Source organism: Acomys russatus, chromosome 20, assembly GCF_903995435.1.
Source record: "Acomys russatus chromosome 20, mAcoRus1.1, whole genome shotgun sequence".
NCBI lineage: Eukaryota > Metazoa > Chordata > Mammalia > Rodentia > Muridae > Acomys > Acomys russatus.
Genome location: NC_067156.1, coordinates 13,955,935 through 13,973,339, shown reverse-complemented (window position 1 = coordinate 13,973,339; position 17,405 = coordinate 13,955,935). Strand labels below are relative to the sequence as shown.

Below are 17,405 nucleotides of genomic sequence, written 5' to 3'. Positions count from 1 at the left end.
CTATCTTCCTATATGGTGTCTCTCAGCCTCAGGATACGGTACATCTGCACCAGATAGCCACACGCATCCCTCCCAGTGCTGGAAGGCAGCATCCTATGAAACTTGTTCTTATGCTCAAAGAAGGACACACAAACAGAACAATCTTGACTACAGTTTGAGTCCCCAGGCTCTCTGGCCTTCAACTCCTAACTTGCCATCGCATACCTCCTGGTGAGCATTCATGGTGTATTTCTGGGTTATGGGCAAAGAAGACAAGACAGTGTCATCTCCTGGCCAGACAAGTGAGCTCCTTCTCTCTCCAAGATGGTGTCATTTGTAAGTTACCCATTACTGATTCGTGCATTATTGCCCCCCAAAGATGGTCACCAATTTTCCCACAATCCTTACTCTGTGCTTACTCCAGGTCCCGAAGTTTTAGATTGGGATAAATACTGTGACTTCCTATTGGGACTCCAGGTAAGAGAGGTAAGGAAGAATGAGGAAATAGAAGGATCCAGAGGATCCTAGAAACCTACCAGAAGACCATTAAGGCTGGCAGATCTGGACCCAGAGGGCTCTGCTCAAACTACTGTACCAACCAAGGACAAGGTATGCAATAAACCTAGAACCCCTATCCAGATCTAGCCAATGGACATCACATTTTCCACAGTTGTGTGAAGAGTGGGAACTGACTCTGACATGAAGTCTGGTGGCCCCATTTGACCACTTTCCCTTGGTGGGGGTGACCTGGTGGCACTCAGAGGAAGGGTAAGCAGGCTACCAGGATAAGACCTAATAGGCTGTGATCATATGGTGGAGGAGGAAGTCCCCTTCTGTCACAGACCTGGGGGAGGGGAGGAATAGGATGAAAGAGGGAGGGAGGGGGAAATGGGAAGATATAAGTGAGGGGCTAACAACTGAGATGTATTCTAAATAAATTACCCCTACTTCCCTCTCCAAATATCATGGGCTATCCAGTGTCACACCATGGTGTGCTATGAATGTAAAATGTCCCTCTACGTGAGCGTGAGCTTGAACACTTGGGTTCCAGCTGGTGGCGCTGTTGTAGGAGGCTGTGAGCCCTTGTCGGCCACCATTGGGTCTGTCTGAAAAGAAAACCGAGACAGCAGGTGGTAAGCCTCGTGGGCTATAGACCAACCCAGGTTCCAGTCTGGTCTCTCTGTTTCTAGATCCTCCAAGATATAAACAAGCAGCCTGATGTTCCTGGTGCAACAGTCATGAACCGCGATGACAAACTGCTCCCTCTCAAGTCTTGAGCCAAAACAATCCCTCCCTTGGCTTTTTTTCACTGTATGTTATCACAGCGACAAAATTAACACAGTGTGCTAAGCTCAGGCTGCTGGCAGCCACTCAGGTTGGAAGCAGTCGGCTGAGCCTGAGATCAGAGGCCACCCAGGTAGGATGCCCTTCTAAAGCAGGTTAGCTGTACCAGGCTCACCTCAAAACAGCCTCTTTCTCAGCTCGGTAAGGAATATGCTTGCAAGACTATGTTGTGCTCCCAGGTGAGAGCAGTGTGTGAGAGCTAGGATGGGCATGCTGTGTTCCCAGAACAGCAAGTGCCACACTGGTATCACACTATGCACGTGGATGACATCACATTTTATTTAAAAACTCACTCCCTCTCTTTGATCTCAATTATTCTGGCCTTGAAAAAAACAAGACTCAGGGCACCTCCAGTTTTTGCTCAGCTTGGTGAAACAATACTTCTTCAATCAGAGACACTGAGAGAGGAGGAAAGAGGAAAAAACTTCTGTCCTGTGCATGCACACACGCACACACACTTCTATCTGGCAGACCGCGCAGTCAGTGGCAGATCCACTGCAGCAGAGCTCAGTCTAAAATACCCCATTTCCAAGCCCTATATCAGTCTACCTATACCAAGGAACCTCTGAAGAGGTCCTGGGGTCACGGGGGATTCTGCTCTTTTTCTTCATGAGCTCTGACCCACATGAAAAACCAGAGAGATAGAAGGGGCTTTGTTTCACTTTCATCTGAGGGGCTCCCAAGGTGCACACCACCACAGGGGCTGGTCTCCAGCCCATGGCAAAGCAGAAGTTGAAAGCCCTTGGAATAGGAGTATCACTAAAGGAGTCACACTGCCTTCTCCCATGTCCACCAGCTTTCACTAGGCAGGAGTAAAGAAGAGGGGGTGTAGAGAGACTCCCCAACATCCTCCTAAACAGCTGAGAGAGATCCATCTCCTGTCTTCAAGCTAGGACAGAGGCCACAGCAGAGGAAAACGAACCCCATGCCATATCATCTATACAGAAAGGGTGTGTCCAAAAACTCAGGACCCCAGGAAAGAATAACAATCATGGTTGTATTCAGTAGGCATTTGATAACCATGCAGTTATCCTGTCAGAAGTCTGGAAATGCCTCACGTTCCAGAAGCACAGCCAATAGTGATGGGTTTTAAGGTGCCCATAATCTTGACAAGAATGGAACCCAAGCTTCCATTAACAAAAATTCTGCAGGGCTCATAGAAGCCAGGCTATTCACCTGGCTCTTCTTACAGCATTCCCTCTTGACCAGTCAGTCCCCCATTTCTGGGGAAACTGTTACACTCTCTCCCCTCAACTACAAGAGCCTTACAGGTCAGGTGACACCCTCCACTACTGTCCATCCCCCAAGAAACAAGCAGCCCTTTTGTTGTTGTTACCCAGTGGGCTCTCGATCCTACACCATTTCTCTTAAGAAATAAAAACATCACTGGAAGATAGTGCAGGAGGTAAATGCTTGCCTCAAGCCTGAGGACCTCAGTTAACCCCCAGAACTCATATAAAACAGGAGGCAGTAGCATGCATCTGTAACCCCAGGACTCTCACAGCAAAAAACGAGAAGACAAAGGATCTCACTTGTCAGGCAGCCCAGGGGCAGAACAACAAAAGATGGCGCTCTCTCAAACAGAAGGTGGAAGGTGAGGACCAACACGCCAGGGTGTTCTAACATCCACACAAGCATCATAGCAAGCCTGTACCCACATTCATACGCACACACCTAGACACACACACATACACACACACACCAAACATACACACACACCATACATACACACACATACACCAAACACACACACACACACACCATACACACACAAACACACACATACACCAAACACATACACACATACACCATAGACACACACACACACACACACCATACATACACACACACACACATACACCAAACACACACCCACATACACACACATTTTTAAAAGGAGAAAAATATGGTTGCCCAGGCCAGTCATCTCAGTTACTGATGAGGCTAGAAGTTCAAGGCCCACCAATGCTATAGAATGAGTTCAAGGCCAGCCTGAACTACTTAATGGGGCCCAGCTCCAAAAGTATAAAAAAGACTGAGGATATAGCTCAGTGGCTGAGCGCTTGTCTACCATGTGTGAGGCCCTCACTTCTATACTTAGCACAGCAAATAAAAGTGAAGGACAGGCTAGAGAGAGGAAAGGAGGGAAGAAGAAAGAAGGAAGAGAGGAAGAAAGAAAAATGCCAAAGGAGGATTACCATTAAAAAAAAAAAAACAAAACTAGCATGTCTTATTTTTGCCCATTCTATTAACTCTTAGTTGCCATAGAAACAACGGGTTTCACTGTGACATTTCACATATATCAGTCCACACTTTTAATTTTTATTTGTATTATTGATTCTAGCTATGTTTACACATGTGCATGTGCACATGAGGTGCCCTCAGAGGCTAGGGCCATCAGATCTCAAGTTACAGGTGGCTGTGAGCCTCCTAAAGTGCATGCTGGGGTACCCGGCAGAACAGTACTCACGCTTAACCCACAAGCCATCTCTTCAGCCCCCACATCATTAATTTGTTGGAGTTGTTCACAACTTCCCCCCTTCACCTCCTTTCTTGCTGACCCCTTCTTCCTAAAACAACCCTTCCTGCTTTCCTATCAAACTACCCTCTTGGTCCTCTACCCCATTTCCCTCTAGACTTCTCCAAAACCGTTTTAAATATTTAATCCTGGATTCTGGCACCGCTTCCCCTGGAGCTTACATCAAAAGCCCTTCCCCACAAGGCCAATATCAGTGTCCTTTGCCTGGCTCACTAACGTGCTGATCTGGGAACCCTCTGTTCCCAACCTGTCCTATGCCAGACACCACAGCCAGGAGCCCCTACGAGTCCTGACAAGGACCGGGCCTCAAGTCAGATCTTAGAAAAAGACTGACTTACAAATCTTGGAGAAGAGCCAAGAGGAGGAAGGGCCACACCTACAACCCTAGGCCAGGTTGTACTCAGTACCAGTCCCAGGCTGGTACACCCAGCGGCTTGGCCTGCAGAAGCCTCGTGTGAACAGCTGTGGGCATGCTCGGGCCATCTCATGTGACATGCCTACCTTGATTCTAGGTCTTCCAAATTCTTCTGATATATACAGCACATGTGTGCACAAGCATGCACATAGACACACACAGAGAGAGAGAGAAAGGGGGTGGGGAGGTGCCTGGGAATTGCTCACCAGGACAACTTCTTTTCCAAGTCTCTAATGGGCTGGTAATTGGCTTTATGACTTCCTGATGAAGTGCAAAGCACTCCATGGCCCTCTCCACTGCTTTCTGGAAGCATCTAAGCCTAAGCCTAGGCGAGAAAAATGCCTGCTCAGCTCATCCTCTACAGCCCGGACCATGCCCAGGGTACCAGGCAACTCCATTCCGTAACACATAAATTTTCAATGGGTTCTTATCAACCTATAGTCAAAATAAGTCAATCAGGAAAAGGTAGTGTGAAGATGTGCCTCTAACACAGGAATGGGGCATTGCTAGGATTTCCTAGACAGGAGGCACAATGTCATGCCCCGGTTTCACAATTAACACACCTCTGAATAGGGACAAGCTAAGCATCTTGTGTAAGTCAGTTCTGCCTCTGGGAGGCACTCTTAACATGAGAACTGTTGCATCCATGCAATCCAACTTTGCTCTAACAATTGTGTTGTGGTGTTTTATGACTGTGTAGCTCAGGCTGCCCTTTAATCTGCTATGTATACCAGACTAGACTCTGTCCTCAAACTCATAGCAATCCTCCTGTCTCTGTCTCCCAAGTGATGAGATTACAGGCATTGGCCACTATGTTTTTCTAACAACTGTAGACAATTCAAACAATCCATAAAGCCACAGAAAACAAGACTACTTTGTGATGACACCTGCCACATGTGCCCAATGCTTGGTGTATGACAGGGAACATTGCTTAGAGTGTACACACACACACACACACACTGCTTGAGGGCATTTATCAGCAGCTGTGGGAAGCACCAGGGCCATTTAACTTTACTGCGACATTAAGTGGAGAGACATGCCAGGGTTAGAGTCGTCACCCTCCTGGACACACAGAGGTCTAGGGCCTAAACTCTGGTCTGGTCTCTTCTGCCCATTCTCTGAGTCCTCAAATCCATATTCAAGGTGACTGCTTTCATGGCTCTGGTGTCAACAAAATGCTTATCTAATCTTCCCAATTCTGACATGAAACACCATTCCCTTTGACAAGTAAGGTCACCTGCCCAAGGTCATGTGGTTTCTCAGGGCCCAGTCTGATATCAGGGCCTGGACTCTCTCATCCTACAAGAGCTGGGCTAGTCAAGGGCTCAGCCAGAGGCCGGAAGTACGGGTAGTTCTTGGTCAAGGGTGTGAGGAAGCAAAGCTGAGGCTGACACAGCATTGTGCAGTAAGAGACCTTGGCTGGGTATCAGGACCACTAAGTGGATAACATCCTCATCTCCTAAATGGGAGCTGTGATTCCTGTTCACAAGTCACGCTCTGTGTTACAGGCCATGGGTGACAGCTGCTGAGTGCCTTTTGCTCAGTGCCCGTCAGGAAGAAGAAACATTAAATGCTTAGTGGAAATTTCTCTTTCTACTTCTGTTTGAAAAAAAAAAAAAAAAAGATAATCTGTTTTTTTTTTTTTTTTTAAGTGAATCGCCTATATCAAAGCCAGGCATTTCCAGTCAGCGGCTAGACAGATGTGGCTTTGAATAGCGCCTTCAGTCTCACTCTGAGTCCCTAAGGGAGCACCTGAAGCTCCTCGAATCTCCCTCCTTCTGGAATACAAGAGTAACGTGTCAGGAGGATGAACCAAGTAACATGTGCTAAGCGTGAACATAGAGGCTGCACAATGGTAGCAGCCCCGCCTGGATTTGGATGCTGAGAGATGCCCTGGCCTTCACCTCCACAGCAGGGAGCCTTTTGGGATTCACCAGGATGCTGACTCTACTTCCAGACGAGAACCTCAGACCTACATCTCCAGGCTCATTTCAGTTACCATCCCAAGTGACACCACTCAGGGGAAGGTTTGCATTTTGTGCCTTCATCCACTCATGCCTATGTGAGCCCTATCTCAGGCCACGCAGCACCTTAAGGTAGGTATAAGCTTGTCAAAGAACCTACAGGGACAGGAGAGTGGAGGGAGTCTCCAAAAACATCCATTCCACCACACATCAGGCACTTGCCCCGTTGGTCCACAAAGCGCTGGACCAGCATTCCTCCCACAGTAGAGGGAGACCAGCATTCCTCTACCACAGCTAGGGAGAACTGAGAAATCAACAGACCAGCCTCATTCAAGGTAGTGCTGCCCTGACTCTTCATTTATAAATACAAATGATAAATTATAGGCCTTTCTTCTATTGTGATAACATGATAATCAATAAACTCTTTCCAACTCCCTCCATCGTTCTCCCACCCAAATACTCTGGTTATTGCACCTGAAAGGATGGATAACAAATGTTCCAACATCAATTTTCTTTTTCCCCCTTTAAATTAAACCCTGAATCAGTCCTCTGTTTTACCTAGTTTTATCTGGTTTTGCTTGGGGTGGGGGGCGGGGTGCACAAGTTTAAATATGTCCCATTAGATATTTCTAATACAATAAAAATGGGCAAAACCCTACCCAGATCTAGCCAATGGACAGAACATTCTCCACAGTTGAGTGGAGAGTGAGGTCTGACTTTCACACGAACTCTGGTGCCCCATGTTTGACCATGTATGTCTCCTAGATGGGGAGGCCTGGTGGCGCTCAGAGAAAGGATAGCAGGTTACCAAGAACAGACTTGATACCCTATGAGCATATACGGGGGGGAGGAGGTCCCCCTCAGTCACAGTCATAGAGGAGGGGAGTAGAGGAAAATGGGAGGGAGGAAGGAATGGGAGGCTACAAGGAATGGGATAACCATTGAGATGTAATAAGAATAAATTAATAAAATATATTTTTAAATGGGCAAAAATGTTCCCACGATCTTCCAAGACCCCTTTTCCCGAGACTGTCACCAAGTCTGTCACATGAACAAGACATGACTGTGAACCTAATCCTCAGGAGGCCGCCTTTGAGAAGCAAGGCATGATGGGACATCCACCCTCCTTCTGACCACCAGTGTCTTCTCCGTATCAAAATGTCTAGTAAAGAGACAAAGCGCTCTATTTCCCAACAGCGACTCTGACTGTCCTCTGGCAGAAATGAATCTCTCTGTCCGTGGAAACAGCTGTGGGCACAGAGAGGTGGTCGCCGGAGCTTACACTGCTCTGCACAGTGGCCAGACACATGATGGGAACACTTCAAATGCAATAGAAATCACCCCAAAGCACAGCGATAATCCGACCAGGGTTGGCTTCCTGGACATCACTGAATGGTTTGCTAGCTGGCTGCATTTTGCAGCCTAACTTCCAGCCTGTGGTGTACACTACCAACACATCCTTTGTAATTCTAGCCGCAGGTATCCCTACCAAATTACTCAAATCAGTTCTTTCTGCCAAAATTTGCGTTCCTTTTTAAGTGCCCATGTAAGACATAGCCTCTGGGCCAGTACAAAGCAAGCAAATTAGTAATGGTTCCAAAGTGAAGTGCACATGCTAAGACCTTAATCTTATACCTTAAGATCATTAATGATAAAAAGAAACTAAGTCCTAGGGATGTGGTAGGTAGGTTAAAATCGTAGAGGAGAGTTGAGCATAACATGAAACAAAATTGTCCCAGAAATCTTAATTCATGTGTGTTCACATCTGTATTTCCCTTCCCACAGCTGACCCAGCCATATTGGAAGGTTCTCGGGCTCACAGTACATCCTGTCTTTATTCCTTCCTGTATTCTGCAGGGGTGGGAGCAAACCATCAAGTGAATTCTTGAGCCTCTCTTTGTATTTCTGTTGTGCACTCACTCACGATCGAAGCATCACAAGCTCTCAAAATTTGGGGAAAGATGGGCAACAGCCTGCATGGTCCCCTGCATCTTAACATCAGCCGCTCGTGCAGTGGCTGAGCCTGGTGACAGGTGTGTGTCATGGTCTTCCTGGGTTTTTCCACTCTTCCTTTCAGTAGAAGATGGACTTATGAGTAATTGGGCCCATATAGCAACAAAGCCTGACAGCAAGGCATCTTAGAGAGGTGGCAACCCTGCAGAGTGGCGAGGGTGACCATCTAAGGCGGTCCTCCCCCACCCCAGTGAGCCACTAGATGCGTGGACATTCTGTGGGGTCTGCCACCTAGGACCTGTGACAGACTGATAGAAAACAGATGGTGTGAGGTGCTTATCTGATTAACCCACAGAGCTTGTTTTTAACATAGAAAACAGAGCTGCAGGCAAAACTGGGTCACAGGCCTGATGGAGTATGAAAAGGAAGAGGCTTAAAATAAAAGTCACCGAGACCCAAAGGTTTCTTACTGCAGCAGTGACTCTGGCTTCCAAACCCAGCCTCCCCCACACCCCCATCTCTTTGTGCTGAAGGCAGTGGCTAGCAGGACAGCAAATCCCTATGATGAAATCAAAGGTTGAAGGATCCAAGGTTCTAGGGAAGCCTGGCATCCTGGCACCTACAGACAGAAACAGGAAGTGTAGCCCTCTGTGCCTGAACCCAAGGTTGGTCACTGTGGCATCCAGGAGTGAAACGCAAGGAAGGGCCTCACCAAACCCAAGAATTCCGTGCATAGGTACCACTATGTGGAGGTGGCACGTGGTCAGCTAGACAAAGCGCAGACCCAGAGGACACAATGGTGGACAGAGAGGCAAAGTGACCAAATGGCTAGGGGCATGCTGGTCTTCCTGGCCTGGGAACAGCTAACTGGCTTGGTTTCTCAGTCACATCGGTGTCCATGTCAGGGACTAGCAGCACTTGCATGGGTCTGATAGCACCCAAGTGGCCAGACCTAGTGTCTTAGCACTCACGGCAGTGTCTCCTCCTCCTCCTTAACTAACACAGACCCATGAGTGTTGGTTTGTTTTGCTGTTTGTTTATTTACTGTTCCCTGATGACAGCCCCTACTTTGAAGGGACATTTCAAACCACACACAGAGACAAGAAGGAATATAAGTCACGTGTTTTAACGTGTTCCAAATCCTTGTGTCCCCCCTGTCGCTCACCAAAGGCAATGCTGGAAAAGGAAGCTGAGAGGGTTAGCTTTCCCCTGGAGCTACTGGGCCTTAGTTGAAAACTCAGCAAGGACTGCGGAGGAAAAGAGGGGAGAGGAGGGAGAATTGTGCCAACGCAGTTAAAAGTACAGGGGGGACAAAGGGCTTAAGGAAGGTGAACAGGATTGTGAACTAAGGCTGAGGGGGGTTGGGGACTGGCAGCCATGCATGACAGCTCTGCCCTGTGCTTTGAATACAGCTGTTACAGAAGGTTTGGATACTGGGCAAAACCTATGCCTTTCCTGAGTTCCAGCTGCCATTCTGTAACACACACTCAAACCTCCTTTCGCAAGTGCTGATCTGGCCTCTGTTCCCATTAAGAGCGCATGCAGGGGCTGGAGAGATAGCTCTGTTGGTAAAGGGGGCTTGCCTTGCAAACAGGAGGCCATGGGTGAAAGCTAAAAACTCATTTTTAAGTATTTATCTATTTTATGTGTCCAAGTGTTTTGTCTACATGTATGTATATGCAACACGTGCATGCCTGGTACCCACAGAGGCCAGAAGAGGATGACAGATCCCCCGGCACTGGAACCACAGATGCTTGTGCACTGTCATGTGGGTGTTGGAAAATAAACCCTGGTTGTCCATAAAAGCAAGTGCTCTTAACCACTAGGCTATCTCTCTAGCACCCCAGAACTCATTTTTCAAAAGTGTTAGGCTTGGTAGCACACACTTATCATCCTAGAACTGTGACAGCCATTAGCCTGGGCTCTTTGCTCCTAGACAGCCTAGTCTAGCAGGTGCGGTCCAGGCCGGTGAGGGCACACCCATCTCAAAACATAACAAAACAAAATGTGGTAGATGACACCTGAGGAACACAAAAGGTTGTTCTCTGACCTACAGACAGACAGACAGACACACACACACACACAGGTACCCTCAGCTTACTACTGTCACAGTACTAGTACGTGATGTACACAGCTTCATGGCTTAGCCTGAAGAAGAAAATTCTTCGCACTCTGTACACGGACAACTCACGTTGCTGGTGCCTCCACTGCAGGAAACCAACTACTTCTCTCCATCTGTGGATGAAGCATACTTTTCTCATGTTCTTTTGTTTAAGTGTTTTCTTAACGCCTACAACTGGACTTTCTGGATGGTGTGACATCGGTCATTTCAGGCAGCTTGCCAGCTTCTTCACAGTTCTCCATGTCCACACCCCAACCTCCCTGTGACAAAGACTATGGGGAAGTGGCACTGACTACCTTGTGCCAAGCTGTTCTATTGCAGCTACAAGCCTAAATGGTCCTTCCGCATCTTCAGCTGAATGTTATGCGACCCTTCCAACTGGGTGCTGGACATTTGTAAGCATGGGCCTTCTGGACCAGAGTTGGCTTTTCTTAAAGGAAGGAGAAGCTCAACTTGAGAAGAGTGAGAAACAAAGTTTCAAAGCCAAGCAAAAAGGTAAGCAACAGAAAATCCATATCAACTTAAGGCTCTGTACCAGTTGTTGTCAGTGCTGTGACCAAATAAAAAGCAAATTAAAAGAGGAAAGTTTACTTCTGCTCATGTTTTGATGAGATACAGCCCACCACAGTGAGACAGGCATGGCTGCAGGTGGTGGCTCTGTAGATGGACCAGCTGCCTGTTCACACCTCACCAGGCCAGGAGGCAAGGATGAGAATTCTAGCACTCATCCAACTTTCTCCACTTTTCTTTTGCCCCCTTCCAAATGCCCATGGGATGGCCGCACTCGCAGTCAGAACCAATCTTTCCTCTTCAGTTAACGCTTTCTGGAAACATCTTCATAGACACTCTGGGTGCGTCTTCCAGAGGATTCTAAACTCAGCCAAGTTGGTGGGTGAGCTCAACCATCACAGGGTCACACAATTTTCACATTTTTTTCCTTAGTTTTGTTTTTGTTTTGTGTGTGTGTGTGTGTGTTCATTTTGTTTCGTTTTTGTTTTTGCGACAGGAACTCAGTATGTAGCCGGTCCTGGAATTTACTATGTTGACCAGGCTGTCCTCAAACTCAAAAAGACCTACCTGCCTCTGCCTCCCAAGTGCTGAGAATAAAGGTATGCGCCATGACGGCTAGCCATGTTTTCTTCTCTGACATCCTAGACTCCAACCTGACCCTGCACTTCTTTGGCTTCATACTGTGCCTCGTGCAGCTCTTTCATCAGAGCCAGTTCCTTGGAACACTTTTCTGGGGCTGAAATAAGATCTCTGGCAGGATTAAAAAGATTTTTTTTTTCTTACTAACCTCATAAAATGCAGACTTCTCCTGCTGATCAGAGATTTCTCTTTTTTAAAAAAATTTAGATCTGTAAGTTCACGCTGAAGACAGAAACATCAGTGCTTTTGTCGCTTTGGGGATGGACGCTGAGTTAAGAAGGCAAGCTCTACATTGTTTGCACTAGTACATCAGGTTTTCACACTAAAACCCATGAAAAAAAAGTCACAGCGTGGAGGAGCATAAGGGTACAAAAGCTTGGGGCTTCTCTATAGCCAATTCTAATCACACAGACACACACAGAGAGACACACGTGCGCGCACACACACACACACACACCTGTCTCAGAGATGAGCTGGGACCATCAAAGCAGAGCCCCTGTGGCCTTTGGCTTTTGTGAGAGCTGCTGAGCTGCCAACCTTAAAGGCTGTGTTTCACACTTATCCTCACGGGTACAGGCTTCCAAGGCTAGTGCTGGACAATTCCAAACACATGTCACCTCCAATTCCTCAGCACTTGCCCTGGACTTTAAACTCTATAAAAGCAGGAGTGCAAGGGAAGAGGGCTGAGGTGAGGGAAACATGGACTTGCTGGATAGACCCCTGGGACAAGAGCTCATCATGGGTCCCTTCGGTACCACCATGGGTACAAAGCAAGGCTTTCAGGGTACTGCATGCCATGCTGAACCTCTGGCCACAAGTGCATCCCATATCTTTGGGCATGAACCTCTTTCTCACATAGCCATGAGTAGAAATGATCTTGAGAAGAAACCAGGACTCCACTGACAAGAAAGGTTTTCTTTCCTCCTTGTCTTGTTTTCCTTTGTCATTTCAGCTGGAGGCTGCTCCAGCTTTAGTTCGTTGCTTTGCTTTGTTTTGCGTTAAACTATTTTATTGTTACAACAAAGAAATGCCACCCAATGCTGCCCCCTTGCAAAGGAAAAGCATATGTCACAGTGGAAAGACACTTCAAAAGCACAGTGCACGCATTCCACTTTCCATGCATAACTGAACAGTATACTCAGGTGGTATCTGAATGAAGCTACTGCAGATCTTGCCCAAAGAAGAAAATGGACCCAGCAGGATGGTTTTTGATGCAAAGGAAACCTGTTCTCCCGGGCATTAGTTTATACATCCAAACCCTCTGAGGCCTTTAGCAACTGATGCTGTAGACAATGAAAGCAGAAAATCCTTTCAAAGTCATGCATGTACACCTCACATTCTGGTGGTTGGGTACCATTTCTTCCCTATGCAGAGATACAGACATCTGAGGGATGGTCCATGGAACTTCCCATGGGTCTTCAGGCATGACACATTCTGACAGCATGGTCTATGGCTTCATAGTTCAGTTCCCTTGAAGTCAAGCAAAAGCTGAAGCCATTTGTGAACACTGGAACCCACCTAAGTGTTTCCAATGTCCTTTGCCATCAGAACACACTTGACTTCAATGTTTTGGTAATGAGTAATTTTGGTTCTTTTCCAAAACAGTCACTGAATTTACAAAGCCATGACTTTTTATATCCACAATCAGTTGATCAAATATTTAGGTACTATTTCATCAAATTACATGCTTCCAATAACCAAGGCAAATTGGCATAAGGAAGGTTGAGAAAACACACACACACTCACACACACACACACACACACACACACACACACACACACCAGTAACTGGCTAAACTCTCAGGCATTAGAGTAGAGATGTCCTAGTCATGCACCACATGGGTTAAGCTGGCTACTGAGGATCAGCACACTGTGGAAAAGCACATATTCTACACCAATTGTAGAGAAGACTTAACAATAAGATGCCAACAACACAAAAGCTACTTAGGAAAGTTTTGTGGTTAAAATATTGATACACACACACACACACACACACACACACACACACACACACTGCAAATGAATGCATTTGCTTGTTTATAGCAAAGACCTCATGTATTTCATGCTGGCTGTGGACTTTCTAAGCATCCAGAAACAACTCACTTCCAATGCCCCTGTTCCCACCTCCCCAGCACTGGGAGTAAAGGTGTGCATCACCCTACTCAGCTTCTGCGATGGTGAAGATCAGTCCCAGGCTCTTCTGCGTGCGAGACAGGCACATTGCCAACTGAGCTGAACGCCTTGCCCACACATTTTCTAAAAAGGACTTAGCGCTTTCAGATTTGGAGCCAGACCGCCATAGTGAAAGTCCACTTTCATTGCCTTCCTGTTCATACTTATGCCCCAAGCTTCCTGTGGGGTCAGCTACATCCCACTTATACATGTAAGTGGAACTTAAACATGGCGTGGGTTTGAGCCTGTTCTTGATTTGGGATGAGAGCTGGGAGAAGTTTACACAGAGTGATGGGTCACAGGACTTTTCTTAGTAGACACACTTCACGCATGTGAAAAGAAATGATTTGATGTAACATAGTTTCCGTGTATTTAGCACACTCACTGACAACAGCTATAGATTAGACGGTCAATGTTACCCACAGATCCCACAGACCTACCCAGGTTTCCAAAAATATTACAATCCATCCTACGATATCCTTAAGTCCCTGGAGGTTTTGAGTCACCTGCACAATCGTTTATGCTTTAGGGGAATACAAAAGTTAACACTTGCCACCACTCCCAGCATTTCACACCAAAGTAAAATGACATGGATTCCTCTCAGGGACTAGATGTGCCCTCGTGCATCAGGAACGAGAAGGGACCAGAAGGCTTTTCTTCCAGTCCATCCACAAATCTTTTGATCCTGGTACATGACTAGCGTTCCCCTAATTGCAGGTGGCCTGAAGACCACAGCAAATAATAAATAAAAACAAAATTTGGTCTGTATCCATGCACAGAATGAACTTTGTTTTCTTTCCTTTTATGACTTTAAATTCTTGCTTCCCCTTGGCCCAGTATTAGGAGGAATCTATTATCCACTTGGCATATATAATCTATTTCTTCCCAGCAACCCCATGAACCAGTGAGGGAAGAAATGGCCCAGTGTCCCCACCCCCAGTGACCACAGGAAAGCCATTTGGAGCCACAAGTACCTTGGCCCACTTAGCCCTGTGACAGCCAATCTTGGCTTTCATGTTGACTTGCCTTGGAATCTACAGTGAAATGTAAATCTGGGTACATGTGTTTGTGAAGCTGTTTCCAGAGAGATTTAACCAAGAGGGAAAGACTTACCCTGACTGTGGGTGATGTAATCCCACACACCAGGGTCCAGGCTCAATAAAAAGGGGAAAGCCAGCTGAGCACAGGCACTCAGCTCCCTCTGCTTCCTGACCACGGCTGCAAGGTGACAGCTGCCTCACACTCATGCTGGGATGCCTTCCCTGCCGATAAGGACTGTGTTCCTCAAACCGTAAGCCAAAATTACCTCTGCACCCCGAAGTTGCTTTTTGTCAGGTGTTTCATCACAGCAGCATGAACAGTATCTGACACACCCTTTCAGGCCACACTAAGCGTCCCAATTCTCCACTGACCCAATATTCCCTCCCAACCACCTCACCACACCTGGGGTCTCAGGCTCCAATTCCCCAAAACCAAGCTTCAACAAGCCATATGAAGGATCACTTCTGCTCAGTCGAGGCCTTTACTGGTGATAACCCAGAAAGAACCTCACAACTTCTAGAAAGATCTCCACCGGTGACCTCAAACTGTCTTATCTCAAGCTCTAGTCACAATCAAAACAGCTTTCCCAACATTCCAGAAACCCATGAGGGCTAGCCCAAGCAGATAGTGTGTAACGGCAATTACAGCTCCTAACTGTGCCATTGTTTATCACACATGATCACTGTGGGGAGACAGCAAGTATGCCTGACTCAGACACCACTCACCAATGCAGGCATGGACCCTCACAGATAGCTGTGTCCTCAGAATAATGCTGTTCTTCTTGCCCCGCCTAAGAGAGATAGGAAACAAAACACAGGTGTTAGCCCTCCCGTCTGTCAACACACCCACCTAAAAGAGTGAGTAGTTACCTAATCTAAATAAGAATATATCCTGAAATAACACATCAAAGAAACAAAGGCGGAGAAACGTTGCCTTTTCTGGATTAGCATGTGTGTTTTATCACCAAGTCCTTTCCCAGAGTTTACGTAGCCTCCTTGAGCACGTTGGGAAAATTTTTAAATCTGAGTCTGTGAAGCGAAATCCCTGGAATGTATCAACACAATCTGTTTGCTCAGTCCGATGGATGTTTTAAGGTTTTTTTGTTTTTTGGTTTTTTTGGGTTTTTTTACATATATAGGACGGGGAAGACACGATACCGTCTGCAAAAGCTGCTCTGTTGCTCTCGGTACTAGGCTTCTCCCTGAGTTCTTACAGGAAGATGGTCTCTACCAAGGACATGTGCAGGATCTTTATTATGGGCCCTGGCAACAATCACACTCCCTACCTTACCTAGAATCTTCCTTGCCTTGGTTTCCAGGTGGGAGAAAGGGCCTGAGCCTGCCCAGCTCCACTCCTGCCAGGCCTTTCCTAGGCAGGGCCTTGTGTACAGAAATAAACTGGCAGAAAATGTACAACAGGAGATACCCTGGATCCTGGCTTCATGTGGACAGCAAGGGCCTTGAGACTAGGCAACTGCAGCCAGGAAGCCTGCAGTTGAAGACAAACTGACAGAGCAAACGATCCAGCAACAGGGAACATGGCGGGTCTTTCTGTGGCCTTGTCACTTCTCCCAGGGCCTCATAGTGATAGAATCTGGCAGTGCCTTCCAGCACCCTAGTTCTAGGCTTGTGTGGGAAGGCTTCTGACACCAGATAAGAAGTGTCTGCGTGGCCTTAAGTTTATTATTAGAAAGGAAAAGAGAAAACCAATCGCAAAATCCTAGGAAACTGTGTGATGTCCTCCAGCGTGCAGTTGCTTGTGGATGTCAGAGTATCATTTTTCTTCACAGCAGAATAGAATTTCTTTATCTAGTTATCTGTTTACAGACACCTAGGCTGGCTCCACTCCTTACTCATCATAAATCGTGCAGCAATAAACACAGATGTACAAGTGTCTCCGTAACAGGCTCAGAGTCAAAAGGTCTGTTAAAAATATCACTTCATCATCTCCAACTCTTTTGTTTCACCATTCTGCCTGGTTCTTTACCTGCCCGTGTACAGAGGACCTACAAATGGTGGGTCCTGTGTGCACTGGGGAGGCTATGAAGCATGTGGGAGCATGTGGGAGTATGTGGAAGCATGGGGAAGCATGTGGAGCACATGGAAGCATGTGGAAGTACATGGAAGCACCTGGAGCATGTGGAGCATGTGAGAGCATGTGGAAGCATGTGGAAGCATGTAGAGTATGTGGAAGCATGTGGAGCATGTGGGAGTATGGGAAGCATGTGGGAGCATGTGGAGCATGTGGGAGCATGGGAAGCATGTGGGAGCATGTGGGAGCATGTGGAGCATGTGGGAGCATGTGGGAGCATGTGGGAGCATGTGGAAGCATGGGAAGTATGTGGGAGCATGTGGGAGCATGTAGGAGCATGTGGAAGTATGTGGGAGCATGTGGAAGCATGGGAAGTATGTGGGAGCATGTGGAGCATGTGGAAGCATATGGAGCATGTGGACAATGACTAAACCCCACATTACATGGGGTTCAGGTAAAGGAAGGAAGAAGTCTAGGTCTTGGAAGGAATGAAAAAAGGCCCCAGGAGAGGAGACTTATAACCTCAATATTGAAACCTAACACCCTAAAAAGCACATTAAAAGACAAGGTGGGAGCTGGAGAGATGGATCAGCACTTAAGGGCACTGGCTGCTCTTGCAGAGGATCCAGGTTCAGCTCTCAGCACCCATACTGTGCCTCACACCTGTCTGAAGTTCTAGTTCCAGGGAACTTGATG

General features: G+C 47.0%; 1 protein-coding gene across 3 annotated transcripts in view; it reads right to left on the bottom strand.

The window, feature by feature from the left end:
• The window catches only part of Fhod3 (formin homology 2 domain containing 3), a 415,945-nt gene that overhangs the window by 342,772 nt on the left and 55,768 nt on the right, over positions 1-17,405 (bottom strand). For all 3 annotated transcript variants that reach the window (XM_051163630.1, XM_051163629.1, XM_051163631.1), the window contains exon 3: positions 15,404-15,468. In XM_051163630.1, coding sequence (XP_051019587.1) covers positions 15,404-15,468 — 65 coding nt within the window. The remainder of the gene's footprint in view (positions 1-15,403; positions 15,469-17,405) is intronic.